Here is a 22,212-nt window from a genome sequence, read left to right as displayed (position 1 = left end):
AAGTTGCCTTCCAGCGTAGTTTTTGTTCTTTGGAGTGGTTATTTCTGTAAGGATGGATTATTTGAAGTGCTTTTGGTACTCCATCTTTTTTCACTGTGTGAAAGAAATTATTTTATTAGGTAAAGGTAATGTTTTACTGGTTACTATCCATTGTCTTTATTCATGGCTAGAGGGAAGAAAAAAAATTAAGATCCTGTTGTGTTATGCTTCCAAATATTTTTGTGATAGCTTCATAATTAGAAATGTTAGTCTACAAGCTCATCAAGTTTTAGAAATAAGGGTAAAAGGCAACAGCATTTCTAGGGAGAAATAAGTAGGAGCCATGCACGTTTTCACTGTGCATTTCGTATCAGTTCCAGAAGCTGTGCTGGAACGGTCTGGCACTTGCCCCTTCCATCGCAGCGGTCGGCACAGATGCTCACATCTGTTTTGTAGCTGCCAGGATGGCAAGCTGGAACTTCCCTTAGATCTGCTGACTCCTAAACAGCCTGGCTGTGTAATGTTTTCTTTGATGGTTTAAGGCTGCCTTTTCTGTGAACTGTTTAAATTAGCATAAGGAAATTTTTATCAGGAACATTGTTTTGCATGGTCCTGCCTCTCTGGATAGCATTTTTTTTTATGAGCTGCTTTATCTTAGCAGCATTGAGCATTTAAATTCAGATCTTAATACTGTGCTGTCCTGAATGATTGGGTGAAAACATTTTTTCCTGGTTGGTGCCACACATGGTTTAAAGTTGCTATTTATAATAACCAGGAGCTGTAACTCTTAATTTATGTTCATGGTTAAAATTAAAAACCCCATCCGGATCATCATTTGGTATCTCAGAATTCAGTGCCAAGAAAATAATGAGCTGTAGAAATTTGGGAGATGAAATTAAAGACTTTGTCAGAATGGTTTAATCATGTATAGAAAAGTGCTGCTAGCGAAGAGATGGTTGAGACTCTGCAGAAACCAAGCCATGTAACTTAGATCCAAGATAGTCTTTAAAAGATCTCAGTATACTTTCACAGGGAAGATACACAGAACTCCTTCTGCAAATCCAGCCCACATTTAAGGAGTATTATTAGATGCATTGTTTTCTGAACCGGCTCTTACATTTTAATCAGAGAGAACTGTTCAGTATTCACTGTTTAAATATTTCCTCCGTAGCCTCGTGTGCCAGAGGAGGCTGTTGCTGCATGCTTGTGTTTAGTGACTCACACTGATAATACTTAGAGGAGGAAAAAGACTCGCCCATAAATATTTTTTTCCAAGTGGAGCATCAGTACGGCTTTACAAGCAGCGTGCATCCTCCTTCCAGTCTGTCCTGAATATCAAGGAGGCAGGACAGATCGAGGTGCCCAGCATTGCCTTGCTTAGGCTGCCTGGGCTGTTTGGTGCAGGTCAGCTCTGTGCCACGCTGGTTTTACACTCGGGTCTGGGGTTAATCTTGCTAGAAAATGTGAACTTGAACCTGGCACTCCTCTTGAATGCTGATGGCCAGCAATTTGCCTTACTTGTGATGGCAGTGAGGATTACAGGGCATCTGTGCAGGCAAAACTCACACGCTTTCTTCACATCATAAATTCTTAACAGCTTTTGTTGGTTGCTTTGTTTCAGGTGCCTGTGCAGTCCTGGTTTGATGACATGACAGACACAGAGCTGCTAGATCTTATTCCTTTCTTTGAAGGACTAAGCAAAGAGGAAGAAGTTTACAGTATGCTTCATAAACTCTGCAACAGGTAGCCCTTAACTTTGACTGACTTCTGCTACTAGATTGCAGTTGCTAGAGGATGTCTCCATCTTTTTCAGCTCTTTCAAATGTAAGCTTTGGGGAGGTCCCTCCTGTCAGAAGTGCTACTCTTGATCTTCCTCTTACATTGGACACGAAGGACAATCTTGAGTGATGCTATTAAGCCTTCAGAAACCTGACTCCTAAGGTCATGTGTTCAGACTACTTTTTTAAAGGAAAAAAAAAAAAAAGAAGCTATTTTAAATGGGACTCTTTTAATGAATTTCATAAATGGACATCTTTTACTGGATCAGCTTTTCTTAAAACATGCCAAAAAAGAAGCTTGTATTTCAGCAGTTGAATTTCTCTCCCTTTCTTCCCCTCCCACTATGCAGACAATTTTACCCCCCTGCTTAGAGCAGTTGACCTGACTCTGAATTTTTCTTACAGAATGAAGTGCCTTTTTGAATGTTATTTTAAGATAAAAATTCATTTTTGTATAAGACTTATTTCCAGACATCTTTTAGTCTTGTATTGTCTAAATGCTTTAAAAGGAAAAAGGAAAAAAATTTTATAGAGCACTGTAATATATAACAAAGGAAAAAGTTAAAACAAAGATGCTGGGTTCCTGTCTCCACGTTGACATTAAGTTGTATTACGTTTTGTCATGCTCAGAAGGTTCAAGCGTTTGTGGGAGGGGCGATTTGGGTTACACGGTTATTTCACTGATAAGATTTTGGATACGGTTTTGAACATATCTGCAGTTGTTTGAGTATTAGGGAATGATGGAATTTAGAAAATAGGGTGACAAATAGATCTAAAGCACCTTCTGTTCTAGACAGATGAAGTTCTATTGTTTCTGCTTACGCACAACTGCCATGCCTCTCATTTTTTTTTTGGAAAATCATTATCTTGGGAGAATGGGGAGGAGATCTATTTATTAGTTTAAAATTCTTTTCTTAAAAAGAAACCCATCTGGGTAGGCTGGATCTGTATTGAGCTGTTTGGAGTACTTTTTTCTTTTAATTGCTGCTACTGTATACTCACCAAATGGAGTTGACCATCGGCTGTTATACTGTTTTTGCCACTGTGCCTGTGCTATGAAACATTTTCTGTAAGCTGCAAACTAGGGCAATAAATAAAACGCAGGCTTCATAACCCACCCTTACGTATTAATCCCATGGTATTTGATATACCAGAGAACTCAGTTAAAGGTGACTTGCAAAGGATTTTTTTTTATCATCATGTAGTTTTTGTTTTTGTTTTTTTTCAGTTTAGATGAAGCCCTCTCCTTTCTTTGGTATATAAACATGGGAAAAGTATTTTTCCCTTATCTCTGATTTGTATTTCTTCTTTCCCAAGGTGTAAGGTACAGGCTGGGAAGCTATCACAAGACTTCCTAGAAGGGAATAAGTTACTAGCCTAGGCTTTTCTCTAAAGCAGTCCTCTGCTTTGGAGCTAAATAAACCTCATCTTTGAATCTGGAATTCTGCTTAGCACCTACTCTTCTGTAGGGTCATTAATACCCTAAAATAACATCTAACTAATTTAAGCGTTTTGAAGGAAAATGTTTTTTTTTTTTTCCTTTGCAGTGTCACCTTTTAATTACGTCCCGCACCAGAAATCTACAACCATAAAAATCCCAGCTCTACTGGGCTGTCAGAAAAGAAAACCGATCAGAGCAGTTGGTGCTTCTAATTAGCCTAGTGCTAAATTCTCAACAGTAGATCCCCTTTGCCTTTTGCCTTTTTTTCTTGAAAAGTCTTGAAGACTTGGGGTTTGGGGGGGGGGGGGGGGAGTTGCAGTGGACTTGAATCGTCATCCTTGTTTTTAGACAACAAATTGGTGAAGCAGCTTAAGGAATCCATTCATAGAAGGGCAGGCCAGCCGACACAGGCAGTGAGGAGATAGTCGCGGGCGCAGTGTGAGCCTGGAGGACGACTTGCCCCTTGCGGTGCCGCTGTGCCTCGCGGGGAGGGCGATGGAGGCAGCCCCGGGACACTCGTGAGTCTGTACGGCGTCCCCGTTTTCTTTTCTTACCAGTTGGCATTACCTTAGTACTGTATCATTCTGTGCCACAACGAAAGACAAAACTGACGCTTAAGCATTAAAATAAAAATAAAAAACCCACCCTACGTTGTTTCAGAGAAGACGTATGGATTCTGGTTAGTCCATTAACGTTCACTTTCAGTTTAAGATTGTTTAGTTTTGTATTTGAATTCAGAGTAATGAAACTGTAAGCTGCCAAAAAGTTGTTCTCTGAGCAGTATTTTCAACTGTGTTCGTAGCTTCTGTGCTGCAAATGCAGTTTGCAGGGAAGTATTCAGGTTGTAGTTAGTTGTGCAGGTATGATAGGAATGGCTGAAAAAAAAATTCAAAGACTTTCTCGCTAGCATTAGACCAAACAATCTTCCAACTAGACAATAAATAACCCCGCTGAGGCGTTACCATTGTATGGTTGTAACCTGTTCCACGTGAGACGAACCATGTCGTTAGTTTGCATTTATGAAAGCAGCGATTTCATGAACCAGTTGCCTTAAGTCTGTGAATGAATGTTGATTATTAAAGTGTCTTGTATTGTTTTTAAAATCCACATATAATGGACAACTGAACTTCTGTTCCAGCTTCTGGATGAACGGTTTTGATGATGCTCTGTACAGCCCTACTTGTTTTGTATTGTTTTTCAGCTCTTGAAATCCACAAATTTCCAGAAGAAAAAAAAAATGAATAAAGCATTAAAATGATACTTGGTGACAATACAAAAGGGTAAAACTTAGAAGCATTTTTGATCTCTGCTAGTATCTTAAGGCTATTTTCTGTAATTTCTGTTGTAGGGTTTGGTTTTTGTGCTTTTTTTTGTTTGTTTTTTTAGCTCGTTCCCATTGAAATAAAAGTTGCAGTGTTCTGCAGTCAAGTGTGGGCTTGCCTGGCTATTCAGATTTGGGCAAAGGGATCAAACCATCATATTTTGTCGTACTTAAAAATTCATGTTTTAAGTTTGTTTGAATATACACGCGCTATATATTTAAAGCATCTACATTTTAACAAAGCAATAGAGTTCTGTCTGTAAAGCCAGATAAAGGAGTGGAATGTTTGTAACATTTGCAATACGGGTATTTGATAGTATTTTAAGTACAAGATTATTAGGATAGGAGACAAAATATCTCCTAAACCTCCAACGTATTTCAAAGTGCAGTTAATGCATGCAGGTCTACAGGGTTGTTATTAACCTTGGTTCTCAATTACATTTCTGGATATCAGAAGAGTATTAACAAGTCTTTTCCAGTTGATCATTCTGTCCAAGAAAAGAAACGCTGCCTGGCCTGAAGTTCTGTTGTCCGTTTTATGTTGGGTTAAAAAAGGGTTTTTGCCTGTATAGGTATTTTTAAATTAAGCTGTAAGGCAGAATGCCTTCGATTCTTGAAATTCAACTGAAGTGTTACGATTAAATTGCCATTTGTTAAACTAGGGCTGTGCGCAGGATATTTGTTAACCGCCAGGAAGCGCGGCAGGTCTCGATGGAGGCTCGTAGCAAATGTACAGTATTGCTGTGTGCACTTAGGTAGCTTCGGAGGAATAATTTGTCTATTGTTTTGCCCTCTAATCTTTTTTCAAACAGCAGAGTTATACACATGGAAGAGACTCACCACCTGAAGAGATTTGGTTATCAGTGTACGCAATCACTTTATCACAGCATGATTTTGATTAGACTGGTTGGGGACAATAAAGTATCTAAATGACACTGGTGTGTACTGATGTTGCAGCTTTTGAAATTTCAGTGTAAAAAAAAAAAAACCTGTAGCTATATAATTTACAAACACATAATCCTATGTTTTACAGATTCTTTTTAACTAATAAAACACAGTACCGCACAGCCCTATTTGTAAAACAACAACATGTTTGTGCCTCTGATTTCCAAGGTGCTGTGATGTATGCCTTTGTGGGGCGAGGAGGGCAGGTGAGACGTGCGCAGGGCGATGGCTTTAAAAATCTCTGGGCTAACTATGCAAAACCAGCTGTCAGTTTTCTGTTTCGCATTATATTGTAAAAATCCAGCTGACTTTTTTCTTCCTTTTTTTCTTGTTAAAGATCTATTGGGAACTTCTTAAAAGAGGAGTAAGCAATGGAAATGTTTCTTGATTATTTTTTTTCTAATAATGGAGCTGTTTACACTTTAATGCAATGAACAATCCAGCGATACTTGAGAAACACTACAGATACCATTTGAGTGTTTTCAGGAGAGAGAAGTGTTGTCAATCAGGTATTGAATGGTTTCTTTACTGTCACAAATAAAAAGATTTTAACAATATAGTTACTTGTGCATGTAATGCTTCTCTGGGAAAAAAAGATTTTCTGCCCTTTTCCTTTCAGTAATAGTCACTGCCATAATTTGACAGGGACTTTCTTCCTGTCGTGTGCACATCCATGTTGGACAGCAAAATCCCCCTTCTCTATTCCACTCTCTTCCCCCTCTCCTCTTCTTAAATCATGTATAGGACTCCTTATTGACTGCTCTGGCACCTGCTTGTGCAAACAGAGCTGATGAACTACTGATGAACTCTGCTAAATAAATTGGTGGTGACTCTGGCAGATGTTCCAGCTATTTAGATCTCTGGGATGAGATCATACAATAATTTGTTCAAGTCTCAGAGCTGGGTGACTTCTTCTGAAGGGCTTACTTCAGCTACTTGAATAGCTGTTCTCAAAATCGTTGCCATATCCAAGTGAATATCTGAATAAAATGCTTTATTTAGTTGCAAAGTCTATTTTGAGAGTTTTTATCTGACATAGTAAGACTTAGGCAGAGCCTTCCTTTCTAGGAAAAGGCACGTATTATTGATGCTTTATGAGCAGAAATCCTCGGGCCTGTTGGAATAAGCAGCTGGCTCAAGATAACGCCTCGGCTGCAGTTTTTTAGTTATTCCTGCAATTGGTTGCAATGACCTAGACTGCCTTCAGTTTGCGGTGGGTTGGGTTTTTTGATTTTATTTTTTGATTTTACCAATCTCCTTAGCTGCTGCTTAGGGTAAAGATCACAGAATCACAGAATGGAGGAGGTTGGAAGGTACCACGGAAGATCATGTAGTCCAACCCCTAAGTACTTCAAAATTCCCAAAACAGCTCTTTTATAGAGATGAGGAAGCTCGGGTTATTCTATCCTGACTGTTGGATGCCGTTTGCAAAATCGAATACACCATTGGCTATATACACACCTCTGTGCACATGCCTTCCGCTTTCTTTTGCCTTTTTATTGTGTTCTGACCACGAAGGAAAGCCATCCGCTCCGACATTCCCTGCAGGATGGGCTTAGGGCTCTCCCAGGTGGGCTGCAGCTCCAGGGGACCCTGCAGTCTCCAGCAGTTTTCCTGGCAGGAACATCAGGCAGAGCTCTCCTGGACTCCTCTGCCGGTTCTCCCGGAGCTACTGGAAAATAAATGATCTGTGGGTAATGTATCGGTTTGGACAGGTTGGCAAGCTCAAACCTGAAAAGCTTCCAGGCGTGTTTTGTTGGAAGCCTTCGAGTGCTATGTCGGAGGGAGCAAGTTGCATTTCCAAAGCACGGGAAACACACCAACGTCTTGGATTTGCTTTGCCTCTGTACAATAGGTCTGCGTTGCAATTCCACACCAACGATGCAAACAGATTTGGTGATCAGTTAAACCAGCAGAAAAACGAATGTTTGAGGGGATGGCTCAAAGCCGGCCGTACCCCCGGACCTCGGAGGATGCTGTGCTGCAGCCGTACCTCCTGCGCTCCTCCCCGCGACCACCACTTCATCCCACGAGCCTCTCTTACCTTAGTGCTGCACCACCTTCCTTCGGGATGTTGATCGCATGGAAGTCCTGGCCAGAGGAGCAAAACTCGGCTGCCTTAGCAGTTGCTTCAGGCTGACTCCAGCTGAGCCCAGGCTGCTGCTGCTCAAAGGCTCGGGGAGGATTCGCCGCTGAGCCGGGAGCATTTGGCATCCCCCCGACAGCCACCGCTCTCCTGGCTCCTGAGGGCTGAGTGTTTCGTCCTTACAAACACGATGGGCACCACCTAGGAATTTGCAGCCCTTCCATACCAGTTCCGCACAAGTCTGAGGGTAGTTTCGGGGGTTGCTGGCTTGGCATTGGGCTGGGCTCTTTGTCAGATTTTTATGAGCTTTTGTGATGAAAACCAAATTTCTTCCCAGTGTAACTTTGTGATTTTTTTTCATGCTTTGATTGTTTGCTAATAAACAATCTGTTATTTTTTTCATCCTCTCCATGTCTGATCGTGCATGTAGCCAAAGCTCCTCTCCTCCCCGTGCCAGTCTCCTGGGGGAAAATATGGGAAGAAAAAAAAACAGACTTCAGAGAACCAGGACAGAAAATTCTTGTTCCGTTCCTGCCCAGGTCTTTTGGTTTGCTGGGCTCTAGGCGAGATCAAAGCCTTGACTGGTGGGCATCGGGCTTCTCCAGTGAGGTTCGGATCCGGGTCTTTCCTTGTTAACCTGCTGAGATTTGAATAAAACAAGCTTCTGGCTTCCAAAGTCGCCAAAAGCTATGGCTAAGCTGGAGCTGAGAGAGGAGCAAGATGCTGGGAGGGTGGGGACAAAAAGAAGCTGGTGATCCCCAACTAACCCGGTCCCAGGTTAACCAGTGACCTCCAGCCTGCCGCCAAGGGGTGTTTGTGCCCAAAGCAAAGCAGGGGGAGCTGTACTCGGGGGGAAGGTTCGAGGCAGCAGTGTGGAGGCAGCAGCTAGCAGGCTAACCCGTGGGAATACTGACCAAGCTCTGACGTATTTTCGTGCATCGTTCAGTAAAAGTTCTTAGATTCTTTTTCCCCCTAATCCTTACCTAACAACCTGGTTACTACATGCCATACCACGAGAGGCAGCAAACCACAGGTGCAAGTAAAATTTAAGTTGTTTTTACACACCTAATATGTAAAGGTGTAAAACCTGCTCTCTTGGGCCATGCTGCTCCTTCGCGAGCAAACGCATTTATGGGATGAAGGGAGGAGGGTTTGCGTTGGGAGCTGAGGCCATTTCTGGCTGAGCTGGGCCACTATTTGTGTAAGATTTGGGCTAAGATAGAGCTTGGGTGGGTTCTTGCCTTGGCTCTGTACCCCTTAGTCTTCCCTCTAATATTTTATCTTAATAGTGAGGCTTTTGGAGGCTCACTGCCTGCACATTTAACCCAATGGAGCCTCGATCTCCTCTGAGCGCTCTGCAGGCATCATAGTAATTCAGCTAAGGCAGATTTCAATGAATCGTCATTCACCAGTCCTGAATAGGTCTTGAAATACTAATTGAAAGAGTGGGGGCAAATATTTGGGTGGGATGACGATGGTTGCGATTCAAAAACCTTTGGGACATCGCTCGAAGACAGAAAGGCTGGGAGGTGGCGAGGTCGGGGGCGGGCAATGGGATCGCTCGGCTTTTGTACGCGTCTGTGCTCGAAGTCTTGGGGAAATGGGGAAAAACACGAAGCTCTGAAGGCTTTGGCCATGCAGGGCTTGGGCGCACCACGAGATGGTGCAGCTGTGCAGCGATGGCTTTTAAAGGCGCCGTAAAGGGAGCTTAAAAGACATTATCTCAAAGGAAAACACCACCACGGCTTCGGTGTCTTAATCTGCCAGCGTTGTACTCCGTGTGGGAAATGTCTTCCTTCAATTAAAATCTCTCTCGGTACTTCAGAGGTAATTTCTTCGTTTGTTTAATGAACGCTGAGTTTCCCTTGCAAAAGGAACTGGGGTCTCCCCAGCTGAATACAGCACAGAAAGTATTCATGTTAATTTTAGTTACGGGGTTTTTTTCTTCCACAGAAATGCAGAATCCTGTCATCAGCACATGAAAAATAAGGAAATTAGTATCTCCCCAATAGAGTTTAAAATGTTCTTACACCTTTCCTAGTGTGGTAAATATACTTCTGCTCCAAAATCTTCACTGCTAACCTTCCTGTTTGGTTTGTTTCTTTGCTTAAAATTGTCTGGGATTTGGCCGAAGTACATACTAAAATCCATGGACAAATGTTAAATCTCCAGGAGGGAGATTAAAAAAAAAAAAAAATAGAAATAAACAGAATTGGATGCCAAGCTGGCAGGTGGGAGCAAGGCAGTGTTCCCCGCGCCTCTTCCGCATCCCCGCCTGTGCGCGGAGCTGAGCCGGGGGGTTTGGAGCAGAGCCAGAGCTGCAGCATCCGCTGCAGGGTTATGGGGCAGGGTTATGGGGCTGGGGCGTCCATCTGTCCTGGAGGGGGATCTGTCCAGCCCGGGGAGCAGCCCCAGCTCAGCCTGGGGGCTGCTGGCTTCTGGTTCAGTTGTTCCCTCTCTTCTGCCCCTTCTTTTAGAGGAATGAATGTCTCCCTGAGTGTTGCTTAGTTTATTTCCTCTCCACGATATCTAGATGGGAAGTTATCCCTCACTGCCCGTGCATAGCACGGGAGATTAAAGCTGAGAAATAATTGCTATTGGCATACCAGGAACTCCACATGGGACTCGAACTGCACATCTCCTGCCTGCCTTCCAGCTAATCCGTAGCCCAGCTCTGCTCAGAGCTCCTGTCCTGGGTTCTTCCCCTGGCCAGGCAGCAGCCTTTGCGTTGCAACAGCATCTGCTGCGGTGCTGAACAGCAAATTCCTCCTCCTCGGCCAGCAGGAAGGCGTCTCGCCCTAATCCATCTTCCAAGGAAGATAACATCCCGGCAGAGGGAGCGCGAGCAGGCGTTGGGTGCTGGACGTTAGCCCGGGGAGCTGAGCTGGGTGCTGCCAGGGGATGGGACTTGAGCTGCCCTCGCCAAGGGCGAAAAGGGTGGTTTGGGGGGATTTATGTGAGCACTGCAGGTTTTCCTGTGTTCCTGTGGAGAGGGGGAGGCTGCCCCTGAAAGCCAAGCCGGCTAGCAGACAGGCGTTCTCCTTCCTCCAAAATGGATCGTCCGCGAGCACGTTCCCCCCAGGAGGAGAATTAAGGTGAAACTCAATTAACGTAATCCAAGCAATATGGAGAATTTCAATTAAAAGGAGTGGGATTCCTGCAGGAGGTGTCTGCCAGCCTGCGCCACGAGTGACCTGTGCCAGGGAAAGGCTCCGGCTCCAGCCGATGGCCTGGTGTTAAACTGGGCTCTGATCTCCCCGAAATCCTGCTGCTCTGTGAATTATTCCACTTCCTCGGGTGTGCTGTTGGGCACGGCCCTTTCTCACCTCGACTCTGATATAAAGGAATGAAATGATCTGAGGGATTCCATTTCTGAGGGCAAACCGTTCAACAAATAAAGCATTTCCGTACACCTGCTGCGAAGGCTGCGGCCTGCTCGCCCGTGGTTCCGCGTCGCCGTGGCACCTTCTGGCCAGCCCTGCCGGGGGGTCAGCCACAGGCAGCAAACACAGCCGGGCTTGTTGACTTCTTTAGATTCGAGAAAATAAAATCCATCATTTAACTTCTTCTTCTTAACCGTGCTGTCGGCCCTGATGCTCTCTTGCTGTGTTTTTAAAGCAGCGAATTTGATGTGCTCTCTGGCAGGCCGGGATGCCCAGGCACCAGTCTTGTGTGCTCTCACCCGCTTTTAGGAATTTGGGGAATGGGGGTTTCATGGATGTTTGCTTCAGTGTTTCCGGCCTGGAGAGGGTTGGAAAGCAAAGTGACTAATTTGTCAAAGTACCAGCTTCCCTCCTCTGATAACTTTTTCAGCCTTACAGCAGGTGTCCCTTGAGAACTACTGCAGGATATTACGAAGTTAGTGAAGCAGAAATCGGATCATTACGAACCTCTGTAATTAAGGAGAACGGCTGGTCACCCACCAGCGAGATGATAAATGTGCAGAAGTGCTCCAGCAAATGGAGTGGGTCAGGATCGGGTGAGACTTGACCCCAAGGGAGATGAAACACAGGCTAGTTGCCAAGCTGCAAATCTGAGTAGTTTCTACATCTCCCTGCCCTCAGAGCAGAAGAAAATCGTCACCATTTAATGTCCCTCAGCTGCATTATACGAAACACAGCAGTAGAAGGGCAAGTGCTCCATTGAAGGGCAGCATATACCCATTTTACAGATGGGAAGGGGCGGTGTAGGTGGAAGAGGGCTCTGGATCCCACTCCACAGCTCAAAGCACCGTCCCCTCCAGAGCTTTCTGAGCCCAGAGCTCTCCAGCAAGGCTTCAATAATTAGCTCCTGCCAATCTTCCTTGGATGGTAACACAACCAGCTGCAGTTCCCCAAACTCAATTTCTAGTCAGAAGTGCCCAGTAACTGTTCCTCGCCTCTCCCTTTGCCCCAGGCACCTGGCCATGTGTTAGGAACTAAGCTCCCAGCTCTGTAGGTCTGACCTTATAACATGTCCAGGTCCGTATGGACGGGCAGCCCAAACCACCTAAGCCTGGCTTGCTCCTGGACATTTCCTACTCCCCAGGATGCCGGAGGTTTTGCTCCAGAAGAGTAAAATCCTGTTGGGCATGGAGCTGCTGAGAGGTGCACGCTGCCGTGCTGCGTCCTTCCACCGCTGCACCCCATGCTCTGGAGAGCTGCTTCTGTAGCAGTGGCAGTCAGAGCTGGGGAAAGTGCCCTCTGCTGCTTTATTTTAAAATGCCAGCCTTTTCTCAACAACAAACTGCAAACTTGCCACGTCCTACAAACTTTCTGGTCACCCCTCTTGTTTTATGACCAGTTATAGAGCAATGAAATCATGTCAAATCCTGTAATAGCATCTTCAAAGTTCAAAGCAGTTCTGTGATTATTTCCTGTTTTATTATTATTATTATTATTATTATTATTATTTTCCTGTAAATGAGCCTAATTAATTTTACCTTTTAACAATCTCAAGATACAAAGGCTGTTAGAAATAAGCTGCACTTCTGCAATGAAAGAAACTCAAGTATAGGAAAACCAGGGCTACTACAATGCCAGTGAGCTCTGCTTGCCCTCCTGCGGATCCATTATATCTTTCAGCTGGCTTCCACCACTACCCAATGGAAAGGGGTGGGCAGATGATGTTTAATAGTCCCAATCCAAGCCTAGAAATTGTGTGACGGCATGGCTCTGGTTTCCTAAAGACCCGTTCGGAGCTCATCCTGATGGCAGCACCTGAAAAACGCGCCGTGGCAGGGCAGGAGGAGACAATGTCCCCACCGGGCTGGTGCAGGCAAAAGGCAAAGCCAAGCTTCCAGGTCCCTGAACTGCCCTCAAGTCCACAGCAGAAGCAGCTGCTTCAAAGGATTTCATAGAATCACCGAATGGTTTGGGGTGGAAGGGACCTCAAAGCCCGTCTAATCCCAACCCTGTGCCATGGGCAGGGACCCCTCCCACCAGCCCAGGCTACCCAAAGCCCCCAGCAAAGCCCCATCCAACACAAAACTCGCTGTATGAGCAGGAAAACATGCACCGTAGGGAACAGCAACAGCAGATGCTTTTTTTCTGGGAAAATAAGGTCTTGGGAGAGGTCTCCCTCATGGCCAAAACATCCTGTATTGTTGAGTCAGTGCTGCCCCTGTTCCTTGCTCTTGGTGCCATTCCACCTGGTACCCAGAGGTACCAACAATGGCCTCATTTCTCCTTCAGCTCCCCCCCTCCCCACTCCAAGTGCTTTGCTTCTCAGGAGATTTGAGCAGAAATCGCTTTAGTCCCGCCTGAAGCCCCATGGAAAGAACTAAGCCCTCCTGTCCCGAAGCCACTGCTTTGGTGGGCTTTGCAGAGCTTTCAGGAGATCATTTCCTAATACTGCTGCCCCCAGGGAGGACTCTTCCCTGTGCTGTTGTGGTTGCTGTCTTTAGTGAACTGAAATATTGGGCTAGAGGAAGAGAAAATGGGACTATTTAAAACATTGCTGTTATTTTAGGTAAACTGCATGCGGAATGAAATGGCTGCTGAGGGACAGTGGATACAGTCATACCCGTACCAGTACTTAGAGGGGGCTGCAGGAGAGCTGGGGAGGGACTCTTGGTCAGGGGTGTAGGGATAGGACATGGGGTAATGGCTTTAAAATGAAGGAGGGTATGTTTAGATTAGATATTAGGAGGAAATCCTTCACTCAGAGGTTGGTGAGGCCCTGTCCCAGGCTGCCCAGAGGAGCTGTGGCTGCCCCATCCCTGGCAGTGCCCAAGGCCAGGCTGGATGGGGCTGGGGGCAGGGGTCCCTGCCCATGGCAGGGGGCTGGGATTAGGTGGGCTTTGAGGTTCTTCCCAACCCAAACCATTCTCTAATTCTAGGACTGAGTGGGCAGACCGTGTTTGCCTCTCCTGCAGGAGAGGTCCAAACAAACAAGCATACGGCAGGACACCAGCAGGCTGCGCCGCAGGGCGCTGCGCTGCAGGAGAGCAGGGAGATGCAGCGGATGACAAAGCTCGGATCACTTACACGATGCTTCTGAAGAAAAAATAACCTCAAGTTTAAAAAAACAAGCCACTGCCAAAAAAAAAAAAAAAAAAAAGTCTCGTTCTAGGAATATATTCAGAGGGAAAGTTATGTAAAATCTGGGAAACCGTTGCTGCTGTGCTGCTCAATGCCAGAGAGATTTGGACAGAAGCTGTGTTCGGTGCCAGAGTGCCTTAAGGCAGAAAATACCGATGAAGTGGACGGGCAGAGCCACAGATTGTGGAGAGCCTAACCCACAGGAAAGCAGCACACTGAGCGTTTCTTCTCAAAGAGAGAAATTGACAGGATTAATGCTTGGTTTTTAGCAGAATGTCCATCAGATTTCTGTCATCTCTAGAAAACAGCATCATTTTCAACCAAAAAATAATAATAATTCAGCAACATATTAGCACTACCGTATAGCTACAGCCTGTACATGGATTAAGTGGGGACATCACTTATCTGGACCAGAGGAACATTTCACCAGCACGATGCTTCTTCCCCTGGACCAGCACATGCAGACACCATGTGTCTCTGTAGGTACGTGTCTGCAGGTGGCATTTTGTGGCATGAAGGCATCTGGACCAACCTTCAAAAGCAAGGATTATAAAAGCCTTCTGCTCTCAGCGCCCCCAGGATGCTGACCTGCTGCTGCTTTGCTTTCCAAAAGTGTTTTAGAGGCGTCTTTGGGACAGGTAATCCAGCTAGGAAAGCTGGTTAGGAGAGGAGAAAGGGGATGTAAGGAAATAGCTTCACGCCTGCGTCATCGGAGATTTGAAACGTTCTGGAATTTGGCTGAGAGCTGGGGTGTGGGTTTTCATTGAATACTCGACAGTTTCTGGGTAGTGCAGAAAATGTTCCTGAGAGATCCTGAATTTGTCACTAGTTCATGCGACAAGCAACCCTGCACCAGCAAGCTGCTCCTCTCTGTATTTTTACGTACAACATGTGGTTTTCTTAGGATGGCAGGAAACTTCTTCCTTCTGGATTCATCCACCAAGCCAGGAATGCCCTGGAGGTATCGTTTGTGCTCCTCTCCCCAGATGCCCCCTGGAGCTGGATTTGTGCACAGAAGTAATGTGGTCTGCAGAAGTCCCCCACAGCATGTCTTCTAGCAAAAGGAGCCCATCCCGATCCTCAGTGGCGAGAGAAAACCTCCTAAAAGCAAAGGTCAGTACAGGAGATGAAGGATATCCTCTTCTACTCCTCCTCCTCCCTCTTTGTGAATGCTTCTGATTCCAGGCGAGGCAAAACCCATGCAGAAATGGGCAGAAACCGCATGTTTGAGTGCACGGTGATGCAATCATGCACACTGATATTTCCCTGGCATCTTTATCGTCTGTCCCCGAGCAGGTTTGGCTAGAAGTGGAATGGCATTGCTCATTTGCACAAGGATTCCCCGAGCATGACCTCTCCCTCGTAGTAGAAATCCCACAAGGAAGTAACGTGGGTTTCTTGCCCGGTGTTTAAACTGGTGACTAGAACTGCCCAGGAAAATGCTCGCAGCTCACAGGTGTCGGTGGTCTGACCCCGTAAGGATGCGCGGTGTCGATGTTCTCCCTGACTAACAGCCAAAGCACTCCGGAGGATTTGGGTGTACCAGAATCGGGGCGCATTTTTTTCCTGAAAATGGGAGGGTTTGGGGGAGCACCACCAGCTCCTCTCATGCAGAGCTTGGTGGCAGCTGGGGGAGGCCATTGCTTGTTGGACCCAAACTTGCAACCAGATTTTTAGGTCCGAACAACACGGCCGTGATGTACGGCACCATGGGTTGTACGGAGGACACAGGAGACCTGGGCTTCACCTCTGGCTTTGACTTTCTGAAGATCTTTCGTGACAAAGAGATTTAACTCTCTAGGCCATGATGTTGCCTAAAACACAGCTGCAGGAGTTCTGCAATCATTGAAGCAATCAGAATAGCACAAACCAAGTTGTTTCCCTCAAATAGTTTTCATGCCCTTCATCTCCCATTTTCAGGGGGTGAAGCAGAAAACCTCCGTGGGTTCTGCTCCACCCCACCCCACATGTAATGTCGCACTTGTGCTCCCTGGGCTGATCTGCAAGAGGCAGGTGGAGCTGATGCTGGGAAGTCCCCAGACCATGCAGAGGTGTGCACAGCACACTCGTGCCCAGCAGCACCGGAGCTCCTTCCAGCAGCACGACACGTCCAGCGTCAATTCACTGCATGCAATGATGCAAGCGAGCACCCTTTGGGGACCATGAAGGACAGGGAGGGGTGACATTTAACGGGGTGACAATTCCTCAGCCCTGAGGGTGATTCATTTTTCTTGCTCCTTCCTGGTTGGCATACAGAGGGCTGCATTCCTGCAAACAATAGCTCGGCCAGCCTCGGCTACCTGCCGTACCCACAGTCCTGTGGTCACGGTCCTGCTGCTGCCTGCAGGTCCTGGGGATCAGGACCTCTGCACCTCCTAGGGTTTGAAACTCATCGGCTGTGACACTGGTTTCGTGGGGGTGACTGCCATGTGGGCAGAAGGACAGGGCTTCGGGATTTCTGCCCCCACCTTCCCCCTTAGCAGAGGGTGCCTGTGCAGTCACGCCAGCAGCCAGGTCGCTGAAACGATGGGGATTAAAAATTAAGCTTGCGAGGGAGGGTGGGGTGATTTTGTGGGCACTCAGGTATAGTCACCAATGCGAGAAATCGGGTTTCCCACAGTAGATAAAACCACTGGTCTGCCTGAATGCTAAAAATAGGTAAATAGTGAGGGTGAGAGCTCCGGCAGCCTTTGCCACCAGGGCACGTCTCCTGCATGGTGGGGCGAGCTGCTGGGGACCCACACTTACTTTCTGCTTCTCGCACAGGCTTCCCGTGTAATTGTGGCCAAAAAGGCATAAATAACCTCCTTTTCTGCATCCTACTTGTTCATGGTGCAATTCCCATGCCAGGACAGTCCCCAGGATCTCTGGGGATGTGAGCACCGTGAGGTGAGCAAGTTACTTCTTTGCCACCAAAGGCTGCCGTGGTCACACAGCCATTAACTGGTGCTGGCATGGCCGTGCCTTCCCTGCGTGTGCAGTCCTTGCTGTGAAATGTCTGCTTTCTGCTGGATTCAGCTGGCGCTGGAAACTGCAGAGGCTTTGCTCGATGACCCTGACCAAAGCGTGCTGGAATTTGCTGGGTTTCATACGGTTTTCATTAGGGCTGAGAGAGAGCCCCTGAGGTTTTGTGAAATTCCTGAGCTATCCGTACGGCAATGTGCAGGGCTGGCCCGTTTGTAGGGATGTTTGGTTTTACTGATCCTCCCTGCTCTCTGTCTTCCTCCCCTCCTTCTCTTCCTCTTCAAGGTAGGCTCTGCTCTACCTAGGGGAACGTCTGCTCCGTGCTACAGCTGAGGACTGAAGACAAAGTGGTGACAGGACACTTAGGAGGAGGTTCGTCTTCGTGACCAAGTCAACAGGCTGCTGCTTGGGTGATTTGGGCTTATTTATGCCTCTATTACTCAGTTCCCACATTAATACTGATCAGGAGACCTTATCCATCTCCCAGCTGACGATCCCTGCTACCGATTGAAGACTGACGTGAGAGAGGTAAACACAGGGCCAGGCTCCCACAATCACTTACCCTGGGATTATCAGTTTAGGTGTCTGTGCTTGCTCTGTAAAGGGCTGAATCAGAATCTGAGATCTCTAAAGGAAGTTGGTAATTTAATAAGGGTTATTAACAGCTGACAGCCCCGAACCTCAGCTCAGCTGGTTGCAGTTTATGTAAAACCAAGGAAAACACTCAGGGAAAGGAATGCAACAGCTCGGTTCTCCTGCACATCGTTCCCCCAGGGTTAGACTCTGTGTAGATCACCGCATTGCCTTGAAGCTCATCCCTTTAAAATCTCCATCTCTTTACTTAAAGGGCCAAGTCCTGCTGAGCCTTCATTGACACTGAGTACTTCCCCAAAGCCTTTTGGCTTTCTGGAGAAACAGAGACATTTTCTGAAGCAGTAGAAAATGGAAGCACAAACCTCATTCATCCTAGCAGGCATCCAGCCAATAACCTGAAGAACATCAGATGCCCAAACTCCGGACCAGCATTAGGGGTAGGGTCTGACGGTGACATGGGGTGAGAGGTCTGGGGGACTCGTGTTCTTCTGGAAGCCTCCCCAGATGAAGTGAAGGCCTGAAAATGGCTGGATCTGCACGGGGGCCCCACTGCCGCATTCCTCCTCTCCGTTCCCTCTGGAAGGCAGCCAGGGCCGCTGTTTGCCCGTGCCACGCCGCACGGCCCCACCTGGGCCATCCTGTTTTCTCAGCACACCTGTTAGTTCTTGGCACGAGCAAGCACGTGGAGAAGGGAGCAGAGGAACGCGTGACCCCCGTGCCCCCAGGTAGGGCCAGCAAAACTGATTGACCTCCCGAAGGTGAGGAGCTGCTCCCTGAGGATTTTCCTCCACGTCCTCCCAAATATAATTTTGGAAAACAAAATCCAATGCAGCGTAGCACCCTGCAAAGCTTTCGGTAGTGGTCAGTGCTCACACAGCAAGGCCAAGGGAGGGCTGACACTGTATGACCATGTCCTTCAACTTCGCTGTAGTGAATGCAGGTATCATCGCTGAGGTATTTCTCCTTATTAGCAGAGACTTAGAGTTGTGCCTCCCACCTCCAAGGATGGGCTGTAGATATTTTAGGGTGTAGAAGAGGGGTTCGAGGCTGAGCAGAAGCCCTGGCAGACCTTGCTGTGGTGCTACAAGGTGACACCGTCTCTGGCCCTCTCTCCTTTTCTTTTGCAAGAGGGACTTTCCCTCATAATCCTGAGGAAATATGAGCCTCATATCCACAGTTCTCATCCTATCATAGCTGTCTTTAAATGGGGTTTGCACCAAGGTTGCCAAACAGTAAATTGGAGCAACCAGTACAGGTTTTGCTGTGCCAGAGGTACTGCTCCTGTCTCAGCCTGCTGCAAGCTGTGGGCTCCGGGAAGGCGAACCGGCTCTCCAGAGCTCCCACCAAGATATTCCTGCCTGAAATCAGCATTTAACCTTGAGTCCTTGGCTTTCCAAGGCCTCTCCTTCCTTCCGTGTTGGGAGGAGAGAGTTTGGCCCATCCTGCCCCTGCCACTGCAGGAGCCGATGTGTGCAGGGCTCCATTGCCCGAGAGCCGAGGTGGAAGGGCTCATCCGAGGGATGGAGGCATCTCCGTGAGCCTAGAGCTGCCTGCCGAGGCGAGGAGGACTCACTGCCGCCGAAGGCCACTTTGTTCTGGCTGGTGCAAGACAGCCCTGCACAGGAACACTCCTCACCCAGTGCCCGGGCACCTTCCCCAGTTCCGAGACGTTTCCATTTGCTGCAGTTAACCATTAACCAGAACACCACTGCCCGGCACAGGCAGCTCTGTGCTGCCGTGTCAGCTGGTTCTGGCAGAGCTTTACCCTGAGAAATACTTTCCATTCCGAGCCCTGACCTCCACTGGTCCAAACCCACCGGGCCAAAGAGTAAAGCTGCGTTCCCCTTCCCCCATGGCCAAGTGCCTCCCTGCAGCCAGCCTCCCCTTGCAGGCAGCAGGGCCAAATCCTGAGGCTGGTGCTCAGTCCCTGCCAGCTGCCCTCCAGCCCTGTCTTGCTCATGGCTTGGATGCTGAGGCTGGCTCTTTACCTTCTTCTGGGTGCCTCTGATGCATCAGCAAGTTATAAGCCCCCACAAGTGAGTTCCTTGCATGTATTGTGGTCAAAATACCTTTATATGCATTGCTTTTGCATCTTTTTCCCATACCCAGGAGCACAACAGACCACAGGAACAGTAAATTACAGCCCAGTCCTCCTCTATCAGACCTGCAGGCAGGTCTGCAAGAGGCATGATGTGTGATTACATTTGGACACAGCGATTTTGCAGGGCAGAGAAGTGCCTGAGTGAGGAACGTGTAGTAAAATGTCACATTTTGGGTCAAGGAAAGCTCTCCTGCAGCATTCTCAGAAATCCATGCAGTGCCTGGCTGCTACCAGTCGTATAACCCCATATAAGTAGCAATGGGTCCCTGCACTGCTCTCTTGTATGGGTTTTTGTCTCCTTCCCTCACTTCTCCAAAGCACGAGGCCCCTGCCGTGTTATCTCACCCGCAGGGTTTGGCCTTTCCCTCTTCCTCCCGGAGCTCTGTACCCGAAAGTGGGGTGGAAATACCTTTGCAATGTGTCATTTGACAAATACGTCTTTGGCAGAGCCTGTTTCCCCGTGCACAATGTTAACCTTGTCCACAGGCAATTGGGGTGGCCAAGGGTGAGGCAGATGGGGGCCACTACATTGCCAAACCTTGATTGTGTGCTTCAACAGAGTCTTCCTCCCAGTACCCTCTGATTTCCCCAAGCACATCCCTATGACAATGTCTTCAGTGTCTTAGGCTTGCACTGGGACACCGAAAACAGCCTCATCTGCCAGTCGTACATATGTAAAATATCCTTTAACCGCAAGGTCTTTGAGCTCTGGGAATACCAGGTCAAGGCTCAGGATGAGAATAGGATTGCATCAGGTCACGCATGTGTGAAACGTAGCTGGGACGGGAACAGCTCAGATTATGTACGGTTACAAAAGTCAGGCTGTTCTGTTTTCCACCAGTACCAAGCTAAACTGCTTGGAAATAATGTTTTCTGCTCCGTAACCCCATGGCACGACCAAAATTAGCAGGAAGCAAAAGTGCCTACAGCTCAGCACTGAATGAGCCCATATTTTACGACGAACATTTCCTTTTCCCTCAGCACCGACTGTTCTAAACTGCTGTACGTATATTTCTACAGATTTGGGCTCCTTAGCAGCTCACCAGGGTTATTTACTATTTTTTTCACTACAAAAGTTGAAAGGAGTAGGGACAGGCAGCTCAAACATAATTTGTGCAGGAGCCAAATGTGCCTTGCAACCAAAGTGGTAGGTATAGGAATGACCTGCTTCATGCCAGAGCCCCAGTTCGTGCAGCTGCAGCCCTGGAAATGGGTTGGTTTACATCAGCATCTATCAGCACTGAGTAGGACCCAGACATGCAGACGCTATTAATTAAACCCATGGTGCTGGTGATAATGACTTCATGCAGCTAAAGGGGAACTGATGATGGAGTTTGGTGCCAATCCTCTGATGTCCCCAGGTGTCCTTCCCCAGATCCTACCACCTCCCACCAAAGCCAGGTGTGTAACCCTCAAAGCTGGTGAAGGCTTGGGGCTGACTCCTAAGGCAAAGGCAGGCCCTGCCGGAGGTCCCCATCTCCTGTGGGCTGGAGGAAGACCCAAAACATCATCCCTCTGCTCCCTGTAACATGAATTACTCAGCATGAACGTTTCAGAAATGAAAAGAATCAAAAAAGCAAGGTGAAGGCTGTTATGGGTTTTGTGAGCTGTAACCTGCTGACATCAAGGGACAAAATGTTCACTGATAGCTTGGCATCTTCAGCCGTGAAACCATGAGCTTTCTGAAAGGTTCCTCTCAAATATGGGCACACACAGGGAGAATGAGCAAGTTCAGCCTGCACCCTGATCTGCAGCCATCGTGATTAGTGGCCCGCTGGTCTGTACCCAACGTCACGAATACTTTGGGCACTCTTCCTGTTAGAGGTTCCTCAGCTCTGAGGTGGGTCAGTGGACAATATCTGTGGAAACTGTGTTTGTTTAATCCAGCATATCCATTTTAAGTTTATGTGGGTTATTCTAAGAAATTAAGAAAATGGCAAAAGAAGCTTCTTATTTAGTTCCTAGTCCAAAGGGGCTGTGGTGTCTCCATCCTTGGAGATATTTCAAGCCCAACTCTACACCATCTTGGGCATGGTCCTCTCTGGTATCTCTCTGCTGCGCATATGATCTTCTTTCTTATACTGAATGCCTGGTGACCTTTTCCCTCTGCTGCAAAAGGTGGAGCAGGGCTGGTATTCTCGTTTCATAGGGGAGCACAGGAGATGGATGGGATTGATGTTCCGAGGCTCATTTCCCATGGGCATCAGTGGAAGCCTGGCCTCTGAATTTCTCTGAAGGTCTAGGTCCGAGCAACCTACCCCAAAGCATGCAGCAAATCAGTTGAAAAGCAGAGGTGTACATGCAGGGCAAATGTTCTCTCGGTGCTGGGTAGTCCTAACTCTGTGGACACCCAAGGTGTCCTGGCCCCCAAAGGCAACGCCACCTGGTGACAACAGGTTAAAGAGTGTTGCCTCAACCCCTCTCCAGGGTTCCCACTATCAGCCATGAGCAGCACCATGCAGACGCCAGGCAGGAGCGGTTG

The 22,212-nt window shown here is 47.4% G+C and overlaps 1 protein-coding gene across 3 annotated transcripts in view; it reads left to right on the top strand.

The window, feature by feature from the left end:
• The window catches only part of CTDSPL (CTD small phosphatase like), a 78,463-nt gene extending 72,444 nt beyond the window's left edge, over positions 1 to 6,019 (top strand). For all 3 annotated transcript variants that reach the window (XM_083825463.1, XM_083825461.1, XM_083825462.1), the window contains one exon: positions 1,601 to 6,019. In XM_083825463.1, the coding sequence (XP_083681589.1) occupies positions 1,601 to 1,726 (126 nt within the window). In that variant the 3' untranslated portion in view covers positions 1,727 to 6,019. The remainder of the gene's footprint in view (positions 1 to 1,600) is intronic.
• The last annotated feature ends 16,193 nt before the right edge of the window (positions 6,020 to 22,212 follow it).

The sequence above is a fragment of the Anser anser genome, assembly GCF_964211835.1.
Source record: "Anser anser genome assembly, chromosome: 2".
Classification (NCBI taxonomy): domain Eukaryota; kingdom Metazoa; phylum Chordata; class Aves; order Anseriformes; family Anatidae; genus Anser; species Anser anser.
The sequence above is the reverse complement of the archived record's forward strand: the minus strand, read 5'-3'. Positions and strand labels throughout refer to the sequence as shown.